At 42.1% G+C, this 15834-nt stretch overlaps 1 protein-coding gene across 1 annotated transcript in view; it reads right to left on the bottom strand.

The window, feature by feature from the left end:
• Positions 1-15834, bottom strand: part of GRID1 (glutamate ionotropic receptor delta type subunit 1) — a 131092-nt gene that overhangs the window by 73309 nt on the left and 41949 nt on the right. The window contains exon 5 of the mRNA XM_060275205.2: positions 413-514. Coding sequence (XP_060131188.2) covers positions 413-514 — 102 coding nt within the window. The remainder of the gene's footprint in view (positions 1-412; positions 515-15834) is intronic.

Here is a 15834-nt window from a genome sequence, read left to right as displayed (position 1 = left end):
ACCTTGACACAACATTCATAAACTCAAGTTTCACATGCAGTGGAGAATCTGCAAAAATGGAAATTTTTATGGCTGTTTTCCTGATTAGGCAATACCATGCATAATGCAGCATTCATGTGCTGCAGGTGACAAGAGAACTGAACAAAACCTTTAAAGTGTGTGGGGGGGAATAAAAGATGGGGAAGGAAGGGAGGGAGAGGGAGAGAGAGGGAGAGAGAGGGAGAGAGAGGGAGAGAGGGAGAGAGAGGGAGAGAGGGAGAGAGGGAGAGAGGGAGAGAGGGAGAGAGGGAGAGAGAGAGAGAGAGAGAGAGAGAGAGAGAGAGAGAGAGAGAGAGAGAGAGAGAGAGAGAGAGAGAGACTAGCAAGTAACATTTTTGAGCATTTTGCTTCCTCAACTCAAATATGGTCATACCAAGACAGTCACCACTTTCAGTGTTAATCCTTGCAAGTCACTGCCCAAGCGCCGTTCCTGCAGACTGCCGTTCATCCCCTTCTCAGAGTCCCATGTTGCCAACTGCAAATGGAAATGACACAACAAATATGAAGAATAAATAATACATTTGTAATCTTTGCATAAAATACTACAAACAGGAGTTAGATGAGAAAGATGCGTGAAAACACAAAAAAGGCTATGAGCAGAAGAACGAAATGTTCTATTATCCAAACAATTTTATGATCATAATTACAGAGCTTTAAATGGGTTGCACAAGAACATTGGTCGCCTGTATTATTTCAAAACATTCGTTCCTATAGATCATTTTTGTTCGTGTTTAGTCTATATCAAATTGTTTGTCTCTTTATCAAAATGGTTGCCTAGGAGTTCTGTTCCCATAATTATGCACATTCATCTCAGGCCATTTTTGCTTTTCTGGTTCTACTTGAATCAGTGTTGGTTTTAAGCATCTGAAACAGGCACCAGACATCACAAATCTGGACTATAATGCATACTCTGTTTAATCATGCATGCTAAGATGTTAATGGCTGTTCACCCAGTTCGGCAGTAGGCGACATTTGTGGCCCGGTGCGTGGCTTCCCCATTCTCCTGCAGCCATGCCATCTTGCCAACCGTTGCTCCGCTCCCCTGGGCGTTGCGGGGCCTGCTGGGTTCCCACCAAACCCAGATTCAAATGTTGACCTATCTGTAGCAGCCTGGGGGCGGGGCAACCGGAGCAGACCAAGTTGGAGCAGGATTCACTCAGGTCCGCTCATGAAGAACAAAAGAGGGGCCGGCACTGCCACCTGCAGCGTAGTCAGCCCGAGAGCGTTGAGGGACATCGTCAGAGGAGAAGAACCAGAGAGAGGATCATCGGCTTCTTGAGCAGAGTGGCGGCAAGGTGCGGCCTCCCCAAGCAGAGTATTGGAGTGGGTTGAGCCCTCTGAAAAGCTAAAGGCGCTGGGTCGTAATAGCCGTCCAAGCGCCATGGTGCAGTGGTAGCAAAGGCGCCATTAGGGATATTAACCACGTGGAACATTGTACCAACCTGATAAATTAAGCAAGCTGAATAATTTCAAAACTTAAAACTATGGTCGCACAGAACAGCATCACAAAGTTGGAAAGTCCATCTAACCTAATGACCTGCCGCAGTAAATGGCACACATGTTTCAAAGATAACAAAGGTGGAAACTCCTCCCACGTTGAGAAAAAGCGGATTACAAGTTATGACTCCCATTATGTAAATCAATAAAGCTGTTACCTATTTTTTTAAAAAAAAAAAAAGCCACGGACTTGGTCAGATCCTTGTCTTAATGTAATGAGAGGAGAGGCACTGTTCGGTGAACTCAGATATAGCTATAAGCTTATTACCTAAGTGTGGAAGTAACTTTTTTTCTTCTTCATTTTTAACAGTACACAAATTCTGGATCCTCTGATCACCTTCAGGGCTGGCCCACACATGAGGCAAGGTGGAGACAGTCACCTCAGGGCAGCAGGCTCCAGAAAGCTTGGTGGGACAGCAGATCCAGTCTCCGAGGAACATGTCACTTGCCGCCGCCACCTTCTCCACTGCATGCATGCCACCACGCAGTGTGAGCATACCAAAAGCTGTACAGTGGGTGTTCTTTGGCATGCAGGCATGTAGCAGAGGCGGGAGTGGCATTTTCTGTTTTGCCTCTAGCAGAAAAATGTCCTGGGCCAGCCCTGATCACCCTTAAGCACTTATGACTTACAAATCTTAAAACTGCATTCTGTAGCAGTCATCAGTTAATTTCCTTTCCAGCACATTCACGAAAATAAAAACAAACAAACCTCAGCATCCGCATTGTCTTACATTGGCTGCCATAATGCTGGGACAAAAAAAACAACATAGCAATTGAAGCCAGAGGTGGTAGGAAAAAGAGTTTGGATTTGGATTTGATATCCCGCTTTATCACTACCCAAAGGAGTCACAAAGCGGCTAACATTCTCCTTTCCCTTCCTCCCCCACAACAAACACCCTGTGAGGTGAGTGGGGCTGAAAGACTTCAGAGAAGTGTGACTAGCCCAAGGTCACCCAGCAGCTGCATGTGGAGGAGCAGAGACACGAACCTGGTTCCCCAGATTACGAGTCTTAACCACTACACCACACTGGTGTGGTGATGCCTGATCCTGATGCCTGATATTCCTGCTGGCCAGTTGACATTGCAAACAACCAGACAGCACCGTGACACCTCGTGACAAACTCTGCCACTGGGTTTTGTTCAAGGGTGCCACAACTTGGCAATCATATTCAGGAGCGCTGAGAAGAGGACATGGTGAAAGCTATTAATATAAGGGAAGGTTGCTTAGAGATCCTGTCTGCCACTGATTCTGGGCGCAAAGTGCCTGGCAGATTGTTCCTTCCAACATTTGTTTCCCAAATCACATCCCATCCCAACTCCACTCATTTTGACAATATGGCAAGGCTGTGGATGGTCCAGGGAGGCCATCATCATCCTGTGTGACCGGAGAGAGGTTGGCCACCTGGTGCTACCCAACTTTGACTGTGCCGGACCTTCCATTCCTTGGCCGCTAGGCCAATCAAAGTAGGGGCATATTTAAGACAGCAGTCAAGTGCAGCTCTCCCTGTTTGCGGACAGTTGCAGGATTTTCCACCCATCCAGACTATTAAAGGTCCACCTAGCAGGGGAGCTGGCAACTTGGCATGTGCACCTTACTATGGTTTACTTGGTATTTGGGATCAGTGAGGATTCTTTTCCTGCAAGCAAATTGGCCAGTTTGCAGGTTTTCGCCTACCTCATAGTGGATAAGGCATTGGGCTGGATCCTTAGTTGTGGGGTTACCCCATTAGAGGGGTTCAGGAGGAGTGAATCTGTCTGGGATTCCACAGAGGGACCGATGGGCCAATATACCTCTCCCAATGGTGGCCTGTGCAGGGTCGTTGCACCCAATCCATGTCAGGGGTGACTCCCCAGCACAGAGTCAACCTCACTGGGTTCCTATTAGGTAGCAGGCAAGCTGCCTGATGCTGGATACATGCCCAATGCCTTAACCAAACTTACTCTTTCCTGTAATCAAAGTTATGGCCTAATTCAGCCCAATACCAGTCTCCTGTGTACATTCTTCCAACCCTCTCTGCACCAGCCACTGAGGTTATGTGCATGTGGTGGCAATCTCTCTCTCTCTCTCTCTCTCTCTCTCTCTCTCTCTCTCTCTCTCTCTCTCTCTCTCTCTCTCTCTCTCTCTCTATATATTTAATTCCAATAACAAATCGCTTCCCATGTCAGTGATAACCAGAATTACACTATTTCATATATAAAAAAGAGTTATAACAACTTTCATAGGTAAAAATAATTTCAAATCCCATACTGATACAGCATGGGATAAAAATCTCCACTTAAAAAGACTTGTTGGACTAGGAAGGTCTTCAATAGGTGCTGAAAAGACAACAGGAACAGCATTACCTGTGATTCTTCGTTTTAGACATGAAATACTAATGTGGTGGAGTACAGAAGAAAGTAAGAGCTGCTGTTTCCCAAAGACTTCTGACTGCCTCGGAGAGAAATGAGGGGTCATTGTGCTTCTGCCAGCTTCAGTGAGGCAGAGAGAGACTAATGTGCCTGATTGCTGATGCTTCCTTCTTAGAACAAAGCTAGCCACTGTTACCTACTGATGACCATTAATGATGACACTGTCTACCTGAAGGAGACAAGTTGTGCATTGTGAGCTAATGATGATGAGGCCTACTTGAAGGAGAAGAACTGGCCATTGTGACCTAATGATGACCCTGCCTACTTAAAGGAGATGGATTGACCATTGTGATCTAATGATTGGGGGGGTCCCCCAATTATGGTCAGCCAAGACCCCAACAACTAGAAATGTGTTATCAGGGAATACAAAACCCTATTTTTCAACACATTTTCTTCCCTTTAACCTCCCTCATTGACAGCTTGGAACTTTAAGAACAGAATAAGAGTCTGCTGGAACAGGCCAATTGAGTCCAGTATCCTGTTCGGACAGTGTAAGTTGCCTGTGGAAAGCCAGCAAGCAGGATCCAAGCACAGGAACATTCTCAGCTCATGCAGTTTCCATTATTTGGTATTGAGAAGCCACAGAGACAGAGGTAGCCACCCTTTCTTTTCCCCCAGTGCAGAACGTATCCATAAAATTTGGAAGCAATCTTCACATTACTGACAACTATTGATGTCTCTTTTATACTGATGAGCTCGGCTAAGTTTTAGTAATCTAGGGTTGGCTGCTAGTTTCGTCAGTTGTCGATTCCTTGGGTTTTACCTCTGACTATTTTTTGTGTTTTATTGGAATGGTTTACATATTATCGTTTGCCACGTTGTGAGAAATTTTCTGAAATACAGGATGTAAATTTATTTTTTGGAAAGAGAAATATTAAGAATCTATTGTGTGCAAGAATTATTGCAGGAATGCTTCGACAGAGTATGATCAAATGATAATAGATTCAAGCTGAAAGGAGATTTCAGTTAAACATAACAAAGGACTTACTGACAGAAAGAGCTGTTTCACAGTAGAAGGGACTTCCTAGGAAGGTGGTGGACTCTCTTCCCTAGAGGTTTTTAGGCAAAGTTGGGTGGCCATCTGTCATGGATGCTTTATGTAGGATTCCTGCATTGCAGGGGGTTGGACTAGATGGCCCTTGGGGTCCCTTCCAACTCTACAATTCTATGATTGTATGAATACAAATCTAACCAGTGGGTCAGTTTGGTCAAACAGTGCAAGGTCGGTTTATAAGGGGAAAGGAGGTCATTGAGGTATTGCGGTCATGAGTCATAAAAAAATCCTTTGATCTTATTAAATTTAGTAATGACTAAATCTCATTGAAATCAATAAAAAGGTAGTCATTACTGGCTTTGGATGGCTTGGGACCTTTCTTTTTAAGGCTAAGTATTTGTTAAAGGTAAAGGGACCCCTGACCATTATGTCCAGTCGTGACCGACTCTGGGGTTGCATGCTCATCTCGCATTATTGGCCGAAGGAGCCGGCATACAGCTTCCAGGTCATGTGGCCAGCATCACAAAGCCGCTTCTGGCGAACCAGAGCAGCACATGGAAACGCCGTTTGCCTTCGCGCTATTTATCTACTTGCACTTTGACGTGCTTTTGAACTGCTAGATTGGCAGGAGCTGGGACCGAGCAACGGGAGCTCACCCCATTGCAGGGATTTGAACCGCCGACCTTCTGATCAGCAAGCCCTAGGCTCTGTGGTTTAACCCACAGTGCCACCTGCGTCCCTCCAAGTATTTGTTACCTTTGAATAAAGCTAAATAAATTCAGCACCAAGGCTAGGGAATTCTGGAAATCAGCCAGCATAAGTAAGATTCTCTATTATGTTTGACTCAAAAGAAAGAAAAGAGCTACAATTTGCTTCTTGCATATTAAACAGTCCAAAGAGGAGGAGAATTTCTCTAAGGCATGCTTATTGTTTCCTTTTATTTCATACCAGCCAGCACATAAAAATCTTTTTTTGTATGCAAGAGTAAAATTCTATACTGCATTCAAAAATAATGATGATGCAGATAAGGTTAATAACAGGACATAAAGAAAGCCTTTTACCAAAAAGACCTCCCCCCCCCCGATTCTTTGGACCCCTAACCATCCTATTTGTTCACAAATGTGTCGATTCTGACTTGCACTTGTTCTAGGAGGCAGGAATGCATTCTGTAGGATCGATGAATTTATGGCTACAGACACCCATTTTTGACAGCTGACCTGTCAAGATCAGTGCCTGAAAAACTAATTTCCAGCACGGTTAAACCAAATGAGCCCTGCTGCTGTTTGATAAGACTTGTACAATCGTCATTCCTTTCAGAAATTAGCTATACCTCCTTCCAGGACTCTCAGAGCCAGAGGTTACACCACAGTCATCAACTGATGCAAGAGATAACAGCTTCTAAATCTGTAGAAGTTTAGATATAAGATAAAGCAAGAGATAACAGCTCCTAAATCTGATGATGACAAACAACTGCTCATAGGAACCAGCCAGTTATATAATAAATCTGTTGGTCCCCAGAAAATATATCTGCCAAGGCAATCTAGTTTATTTCATTTATTTTTAAATTCTTGATTTACTGAATTATGAAGTTGGCTCCCTCAGTTCCCTTAGCCCAATATTTTATTTTATTTATTTATTTATTTTATTTTATTTTATTTTATTTGTTAAGTAAATACACTTAACACACAGCAGTTTTGATAGCTAACTAATTCACCAGGTGAGTTAAATGAGAAAACAGCATGTACTTAACCGGAGGAATTGATCCATGCACAAAGAGGGACAAATTCAATGCTTTAGGACAAATAATATCAGAGTTTTGATATAAGAGAAACAGAATGACAAGGACTGTGGGTAGCCTCAGCATAAGAATATTTTCAGGACGTTTAAGGCAGTAGTCTCCTTTTGTAATTTTTGAATGGTACATGGAATTTTCTTTGGGAAGGGTAAACTGTAATATTTAAAGGTGTCAGGTATTGTATGATCCACTTTACATCATTCACATTAAGAAAGTCACCAATTGGTTTAGTCAGGATTAAGCCATGCACCCATTGAATAAGCTTTTGTGCTTTCTTCTAATCTCTTGACTAATGAGCAGAAGAAAACAGTTGTGCTTCTGGTTATACCAAAACAAGTTATTGGAGAATTTCCAGCAACTTCCTCTTGGTCTAATCACAGGTGAAATATTAACTTAAGCTAGACAGAAAGAATCCTGCTTACATATGCAATTCTTATATTTGTGTTGTACTGTTTACTGTGGCAGATTGTTTCAATGGATTTTCTTTTAAACTTTCATTGGGTATTGATTTCATTTTGTAACATATTTGTGTTAAATATGTTGTCTGCTCTTTTAACATCCATAGTGAGACTATCCTTGTAACTGGAATGTCGATATTCTGAGGATAAACATAATCTGTATCCATATTGTAGGGGAAAGTATTGGAATAGCTCTGTGGCCAGTTTAGTGTGCAGCTTAGTATGCATATAGGTTTGATTGGGAGGGGGGGGGGAAACTATATAAACAGTTATACTTTACTAGCTGTCTCACTACTGGCCAAGACACCTGTGTCTGCATCTGCCAAGAGTTTTAGGGCTGAGTGGGGGAGGTGTTAGCAGACATCCAAATGCGACTTTTTAAAGGTTGCTATTCAGAATTCAGATTGCACTAAAGCCTCCTAGCACGAAGAAAAACACAATGGCTGATTCCCCGTCTCTGGAAATACAGATGTTACCCAAATCTGTTTCCATCCTTAGAAGAAACACACAGGTTTCTTGGTAGGTGGCCAAGAGAAATAGGCATCCCTTGCATTAAAATAAGTAGAGATTCGTTTTAGGTGTGCTATGTAACAGAAAGTCATTATAAAGTTGGTTAGAGTGCAATACTGATAATGCCAAGGTCGCAGGTTCAATCCCCATACGGGACAGCTGCATATTCCTGCATTGCAGGGGGTTGGACTAGATGATCCTCAGGCGCCCTTCCAGCTCTACCATTCTATGATTCTATAAGCTAAATTGGCAGGGGCGTAGCTAGCTGCTCCGGCACCCAGAGTGGTGGGGCGGGGCGAGCTGCTTACGGGGACGCAGCGCCGATCCGCGCAGGGGGGGTAGCACTGTGCTCCACCCAGGGGGGCAGCCAGCGAGCTGCCCATGGGGTCCGACTGACAGATGCAAGCCCCACACTGGGCAGCACAGGGCTCCGAGCCACCACATCACTCCCAGCAGAGATGCGTGACTCGGGTGCACTGCAAGGCCATTTGCCATGGTAAGTGCCGCCCCCCCCGCAGTGTGCCATTTTGTCACCCCCTCAGGGATGACACCTGGGGTGGGCCGCACCCCCACCCCCTTCCTACGGCCCTGCAGATTGGCTAGCTTTACCTCGTAGCTGAATAAAATGCTCACTCGGGGAGTAGAGTCCCATCTTTAGGTTGTATAAGATGGTCTTCCTCCAGTTTAGAATTCCCTGATAATATGGCTAAAGTACTTTTATCATTTAGCCTAAGGAAGAGTTCTGAAAAACTCAAAAGCTTGCACACTATTTGGATCGTGGGGCTGTCACGGTCTCTCAGCCTAACCTAGCTCACAGTGTCGCGGAGGATAAAATGGGAAAGGGAAGAAGAAGAAGAAGAAGAAGAAGAAGAAGAAGAAGAAGAAGAAGAAGAAGAAGAAGAGGAGGAGTTTGGATTTGATATCCCGCTTTATCTCTACCCGAAGGAGTCTCAAAGCGGCTAACATTCTCCTTTCCCTTCCTCCCCAACAACAAACACTCTGTGAGGTGAGTGGGGCTGAGAGACTTCAAAGAAGTGTGACTAGCCCAAGGTCACCCTGCAGCTGCATGTGGAGGAGCGGGGAATCGAACCTGGTTCACCAGATTACGAGTCTACTACTCTTAACCACTACACCACACTGGAAGAGTTGTGTATGCTGCTTTGACCTCCTTAAGGAAAGGTGGTGTATAAGCACAATATATAAGCAAACAAAGCACTTGGAAACATTTTGGATCTAACTTGGAAGATACCGAGTTCTGTACTTTTGCATCCCAGGAGGGAAGCCTAGTAAAAATGTTTCCCCCTGCTGCTAAATTAATTGTAAATGCAATTCTGGATTCCACAATCCACTCCAGCATCTTGACAGAATGAATGATTTTGTTCTACCTTCTGCACAGTGGAGCCGAGAGGTTCTGCCCATCTCTGCTGTTAATTATCTAGAGCATTACTGATCTTTGACTTGTATCCTGGGCCAGTCACAACACAACAAGGATTTGGTTTGAGATTTCTCTCTCTAGGCAGTGCATCCTAATCAATCTGAAATGCACCCAGTTCTGGCCCCTTCTGATGCAGAGGTGAGTTCTTGAATGTAAATCCTGAAAATTCCTTCCTCAGTACATAGACAAACGCAACTAGGGCAGCCAACTTCCAGAGTTCAGATCATATCCAATCAACTTGCTAAAATAGGCTTAGGTTGTTCCTTCCGGTCGATAAATGTGACTTCTGCTGGTAAAGTGCCATACAAATTAACGGTGTCATATAATGGATAATAAACCACCACTACAGAATAATGGAAGTATGAAGATTAAACAGCATGATTTTACATTGAACAAATCATTCTAGACAAACTTCATTGCCTTCCCGATACAATCACAGAATTCAAATTCAGGGGAGGGGTGGAGGAAGGGGTGGGTGGTATCTAAAATTTGGTAAGGGGTTTCAACTTTTGCTCATGAAATCTTAATCATGAGAATATGAGCATCTTTTCCTAAAAAAACAATATTGCACAGATATTTACTATCAGGGAACCACAATGCATGTAGAACAAGAAAATAATGTTCTGGAAACACTTTGTGGCAGCATCATGGTTCAGAAATATATATATATAATATACACATATACACCACTATATTTTGTAGAGGGAGATGAGCTTGCTGGTTAAGTGTCCAAGGAAGCTAGGATCATAGGAAATATAGCTCTCTGCATCTAGGGAATTCTGTAAGGGGTGTGTGCAACAGTATTGTGACTGTGGTCCCTGGTGCAACATTCATAAAATCATAGAATTGTAGAGTAGGAAGGGACCTTGAGGGTTATCAAGTCTACCCTCTTGCAATACAGGAATCTCAACTAAATTATCCATGGCAGATGTCCATCCAACCTCTGCTTTAAAACCTCCAAGGAAGGAGAGTCCACAACCTTCTGGGTTGCCATTCCACTGTCAAACAGCTCTTACCGTCAGAATGTTCTTCCTGAAATTTAGTCAGAATCTCCTTTCTTATAACTAATGTTATAAGCCATTGGTTCGAGTTCTACCCTCCAGAGCAGCAGAAAACAAGCTCACTCACATTAAGTAAGGTGGTGCTGGCAGGGAAGGAGGAAGGAACTGGCAGAGACAGAGGTATATATTGACCCATTTCAGATTAAAACTGAGCCTATGGTATACAGACAGGAAACTGTTCCAAAATGGGTCCAAGTAGGAGACACTGAAATCCAGTGTTTAGCTCATCCCCAATTCAGGACTCCCTTCAACTTGATTAAAATATAGCCTTAACAAAATATACAGCTTCGTCTTGAATTAATGGCAATGAAAGCTCACATTTTCTATAAAGGCTTACGACCCACCAAGCTGAACACAGGGCACAAGCCATTTATTGGTAGCCCATTAGATTACTGCATTTTGTTGCCAGCCTAGAACTGCAAAACCTGGGATGAGGAGAGGAAGTTTTGAGGATCTGGAAGGCCACCAGATATGATTGGCAGGCTCTGTTAATCTTCATGGGTCACAATTTATGCAACGCAGTGCTAGAGAGATACCATAAAAATGGATAGTGCTTCCTGCTACGAGGGAAAAAGGAATCTATTCTGCTGAGTTTATGATTCTTTATTGTAGAGGAGGTGAAATTCTAAAAAGTTATGTGCAGTCACATTCTGTGAGATACGTCATTAACCTAGACAAAATTCAGTGAATTGCATTCTTCTCTTTCTTGGGAATCACATGCCTTGCATTCAAATGTGTTGGGAAAGATGAAAAAATAAGTAGCAGTCTCGGCCCACACTGAGGGGAGTAAAAATACCAGTTGGTGACATGGAGGCATGGGAAATGTGAGGGGACCCACAGCAAAGGCCTATGAGGGCCACATGTGGCCCACATACTGTGCCCATGTGCTATGTAATAAAATTTTAAAACAGAGAAACATTGCAGGAACATCCATTTACTTTGCCGATTTATATATTGCTTCATGTACATACCCTGCCCTGGCACCATGTGGTGAAGTTGCGGGTTATAAAGGCAGTAAATAAATGAACAAATAATCCAAATAAAGGCTACTTAAAATATTTCTTACTGGTAGATAACACACAAAAGCACAGTTGAGACATAAATGAACCACGACCCTAGTTCAATATCCTAGCAACTGTAGTTTATATAAAGCAACTTCCCCAGTTTAGCCAAAAGAGGAAACTGCAGCAAGAGCAAACCAGTAGCAGAAGCTTTTAAACCTCCACTCCTTGGGTGCCCAGAATGAGGGGGATAAATGAGCCCCAAAACTGATACTCTTCCCTCATGGTTTGTTGTTACTGGGCCAATACCCATATCACAAGCCAACACACAAAACCAACACTGGTTTTAGTTTTGTTTTTACAATTTATGTAACTGGACCAAAGTTGCAGCCAGGGTTATCTATCTTGGCCTCACCACCATCAACTCAATCCCGCTCAATAGATTTCTCCTAAAAGATCAATCTTTTTAAGATTGCTGATTCATAGGGCAGCAACATCAATTGATTCATCAACTTGATTAAACAATTAAACATTTTCGGCTGGATGAATACAACAACAACAACGACCCAGAACAATGAGATCCTGACTCCACACAAAGCTAAGGCAACTTGTGCCATTTCAAAGGCTCACGGCAGGCTCACGGCGCTAATTTTCTTCTCCCTGCAACCAACGCCTCGATGAGCCTAAACAAAAGCCACGAGGCACCAAACTTGAAATTTGTTTATTTATTAAAGATGTATTGCACTCCCTTCTTCAGTGCTGATAACCAGGGCAGGGTACAACTTTAAATAAATTACAAAATGGAATTTATGCATACCCATAGAAGCAGCTCATCAAACGTTAAATGCAAATAAACACAGGCGGAGGCAGCTAAAAACAACAGATCAAGCTAAAGCAGTCGCTCACTACCCTCCGGAGCATCGTGGAAGCAGCCAAGACAGACACAGGGCATGTGGAAGCCAGACACCAGTGCTATTCCTGCCTGAACCTTCCTCTTGCATGCTCTACTGAGCAGCAGCAACCAGCCAGGCATCTCCTCCTGCCTCACACCCTTTGCATAAGCTTGCAAAAACTACTAAACTGCTAGTTCAGATAAACGACTTTGCAACGTCCTCATGGGAAGTGCTTTTTTTCCTCATAATGGGAGCATGCTTTCCAGAAGGTCAGCTGAAAATCAGTTAAGAAAGGACCTGTAAGTCTTTATGTGAACGCATGCTGGCAAAATTAAGTCTTTAACATGCCTGCTAATGCAATGTAAGATCCAGCCACAGTGAAGAATGCCTGAAGTTGCAAGGGATTCAATGTGCCCAACTCAAATCGATGGGACTGAACTTTGCTTAATGTTGGAGGCATTGTGGCCACAGATTCTGGAATGTGTGCTTGGCTGGATACAAATATTTAAATAGATAATGCATTTAAAAAATATTCATTTTCTTTTTGTTATTAAGATTTTTATTAGGTTTTCATAACTTTAACCAATTAATTTCAAACTTCAAATTTGTTATACATTTCTTTTATAATTTGACTTCCCACCTTCCCTTCCTTGCTGTTTTTTATAGTCATCCCTTTTATATACTGCATAATACATATTCCTCTATTACGTTACACATATCATCTAATGTATATTCCTCTATTTCATATATTATCATTTCTTCTCATTGCTCAAATTTCAAATCCTGCCCGCAATTTCATTCTGTAGTTATATATATATTTCCAAATTGTTTTTTATTTTCAAACCAACCTGTTCTGTACTGAATTTCCAGACACTGGCAGGTAAGGGAAACTTTCTCTAGTTCTGTGCAACTAGACTTAAGTTATGCTGCTCTTTCTTGCCTACAATGAGCATTGGTGATGATGAAACATTAACTTAGATCAGACCTGTACAGCTTGCAGCCATCAAGGCAAACAAGCATGCATTTGACAAACATGCCCCCTTTTCTCCCCAATTCCAGGCAAATAGAAAAAAGACAAATAAATAAATCCCAGTTTACAAAGTTCCTGGTGGACCACCACACATGACTAGGATGAAAACAGCTTGGTGCATCACAATGTGTGCAAGCGTACATTATATATTGTTATTAGGAACCAACAACCATTATAACATTTCAGAACGGTTAGTATTTTCCCTGGGTTACATTAGTGATGTCTAGGGAGGTCACACAAGCTTGAACAAATGTATTGGCTGACATCAAATACATACTGATTGGAAACAGCAGTCAACCAGAAGAGGTTGTTATAAGCACAGGTTGTTATAATGAGACACTGAAGGTTATAAATACACCGTGCCCACCTGTGGTGAAATATATTGCTCCAATTAATGCCAATCTTTAAAAGAAGAATGACAACAAAACGCTGATGAAGGCAAAAGAAGACTGAATCAGAGGAGGACATTGGCAGTTCTTAAAATGTGAGCTTAAACTTGAGTGAGAAGCAGTCACAATAAGTAATTAAAAGCAGCAGCAACAAAGAATGACAATCCATTCTGAGATACGCATATGGTAGTGGCAGCCATTTATAGTGTCATAAAAGTTTGTGTTTATTTCCCATAGGGCACAGAATTGAGAAGATGGTGCATTATTAACAAAACATTATGAGATATGTAAGCGAAGAGGGGCCAAATTGTGCAGGCACCAGGATAATGCATTCCTGTAACCTCTGTACACGTATATGCACCCACCCACCCACCCAAGCTATACTTCAGGCTAACCAAAGTTTGCCCGTGTTTGAACATTATGATAAACCATAGTTATTTTCTTTTTAAAAAACCACAAACTCAAAACCCAGAAGCAAAGGCTTACTCCTTGCAGCTTCACCAGAGGAGGGGGGGAACATTTGATCAAATCTACTTTTCCACTTATAACCTTACATTTGGAAAATAATGCATCACTTCAAAAGCCTAAAATATTGGAAACATATGGTGGGACAGGCCATTTGTCTAATAAAAATTCTGATCTGGGGCTTCCCAGGAAGTTCCAGGAAACAGTATTTACAGAGTCAGTTTTCTTGTGAGTTGAGTGTGCTGAAGAGACATATATACTGTATTTTTCCGTGTATAAGACTAGACTTTTCCCCCTAAAAATAATGTCAAAAATTAGGGGGCATCTTATACACGGATACATCTCCCCCCCCATTTTCTTAAATCTGAGTCCCCCAAAATAGGGGGCGTCTTATACATGGGGGCATCTTATAGACGGAAAAATATGGTGTGTGTGTGTGTGTGTTTAAATTCAAATAAACAGGTTGAAGAAAAGGGGTGGAATGGGGGTAAGCTAGCACAGAGATAGGCAATGCTGATCTGCAGAGAACCACCAGTTTTCCAAAGAGCAGGTGCTTCAAGCTCTCAGCTAGCCATAAAAGGCCAGACTTCTATTTCTGTGAGTTTTGCTCAAATTCCAAAGTGTTTCTCTCCTCCCCCCTCCCCTGCAGAGACAAACCATAGGTACTTAATAGCCAGCAACCATCAAAAACTGCCGAGCAAGAAGATTTTAGTTCTTGGCGTCCACTGAAAGCTCTTGTTTAGATAAACAAGAGATAAACAAAATGCCTTCAAGAGGAAAAACTCATTTTACATAGCCAGAAAGGACGTATACAATATATGTTTCATATTGGCTACATCCTATGGTTAAAGGAAAGAAGAGTGATGCTGGGATTCAGTCCAGTGATCCTCTGTGGGGAGGATGGAATATGCCAGTGTTGCAAGACTAGAAACTGACAAACACCTATGGCCTCTGTCAAAGTTATAACAAAGCAGCCAACTGGGAAATGAACAGAAGTATATAGCTGTAAAATGGCTGATGTGCATCAACATCACATAGCCCCTTTATCACACTGGAAAATATACAGTAATGCCATGAATCAATGCTATGACTTTTCCCAGCCAAATCACCGTACTATGAATGTGGATTCTCTATATCAATTGAAAGGTCTAAATTACATGTTAAGGCAAAACCATACTCAGCAAATAGAAGATAAGTGTATATTGAACGTTCACAAGTCTTCAGCATGGGTACCCTTGCCTGGTTAGGTGACTGAACAGTTTGCAAATTGTTTGGTCTGAGAAATACGATTCATACAGTCAATCCAGTCCCACAAAAAATTGGGCAATCACTAGGAACTTGAAGGAAAATAAAAGGTATTTAAGTAGAAAGTGATATGAAGAAAGGATTGGTTCTGCACAATGAGTCTATTCTGTTAAATATCAACTACTGGTTAGGGATGCAAAAAGTTATGTAGGGAAAATTCATAACTGGCATAATTGTAAAATAATAGCTGGAACACTGGCATGAGCTAACAAATATAAACAAATATTTGCTAGTACTCAGTTCTTATATACCCAGGTTTTTCTCATACATTTCCTTGTCAGCAGCTCCATACAGTGAACCAGAAACTGCTCTTAAAATTCTCTCAAATTTAAGAATCATTTTGAAGTTTGGTACTGAAGAGAAAAGAGATGGAAAACCTAGAGGTTCACCTGGAACTGCCTTAATAAAGTAGTTTTGTACTCTTAGCTTTCTGCACCAGGTGCCTAACTAATAATAATAATAATAATAATAATAATAATAATATGCAGATACAAATAAAATTGCAAATTAGGGATCAACAAATAGAAACCAGGAACAGACAAAGAAAATGTAA

Source organism: Zootoca vivipara, chromosome 5 (genome assembly GCF_965207765.1).
Source record: "Zootoca vivipara chromosome 5, rZooViv2.hap1.1, whole genome shotgun sequence".
Classification (NCBI taxonomy): Eukaryota; Metazoa; Chordata; class Lepidosauria; order Squamata; family Lacertidae; genus Zootoca; species Zootoca vivipara.
The sequence above is the reverse complement of the archived record's forward strand: the minus strand, read 5'-3'. Positions and strand labels throughout refer to the sequence as shown.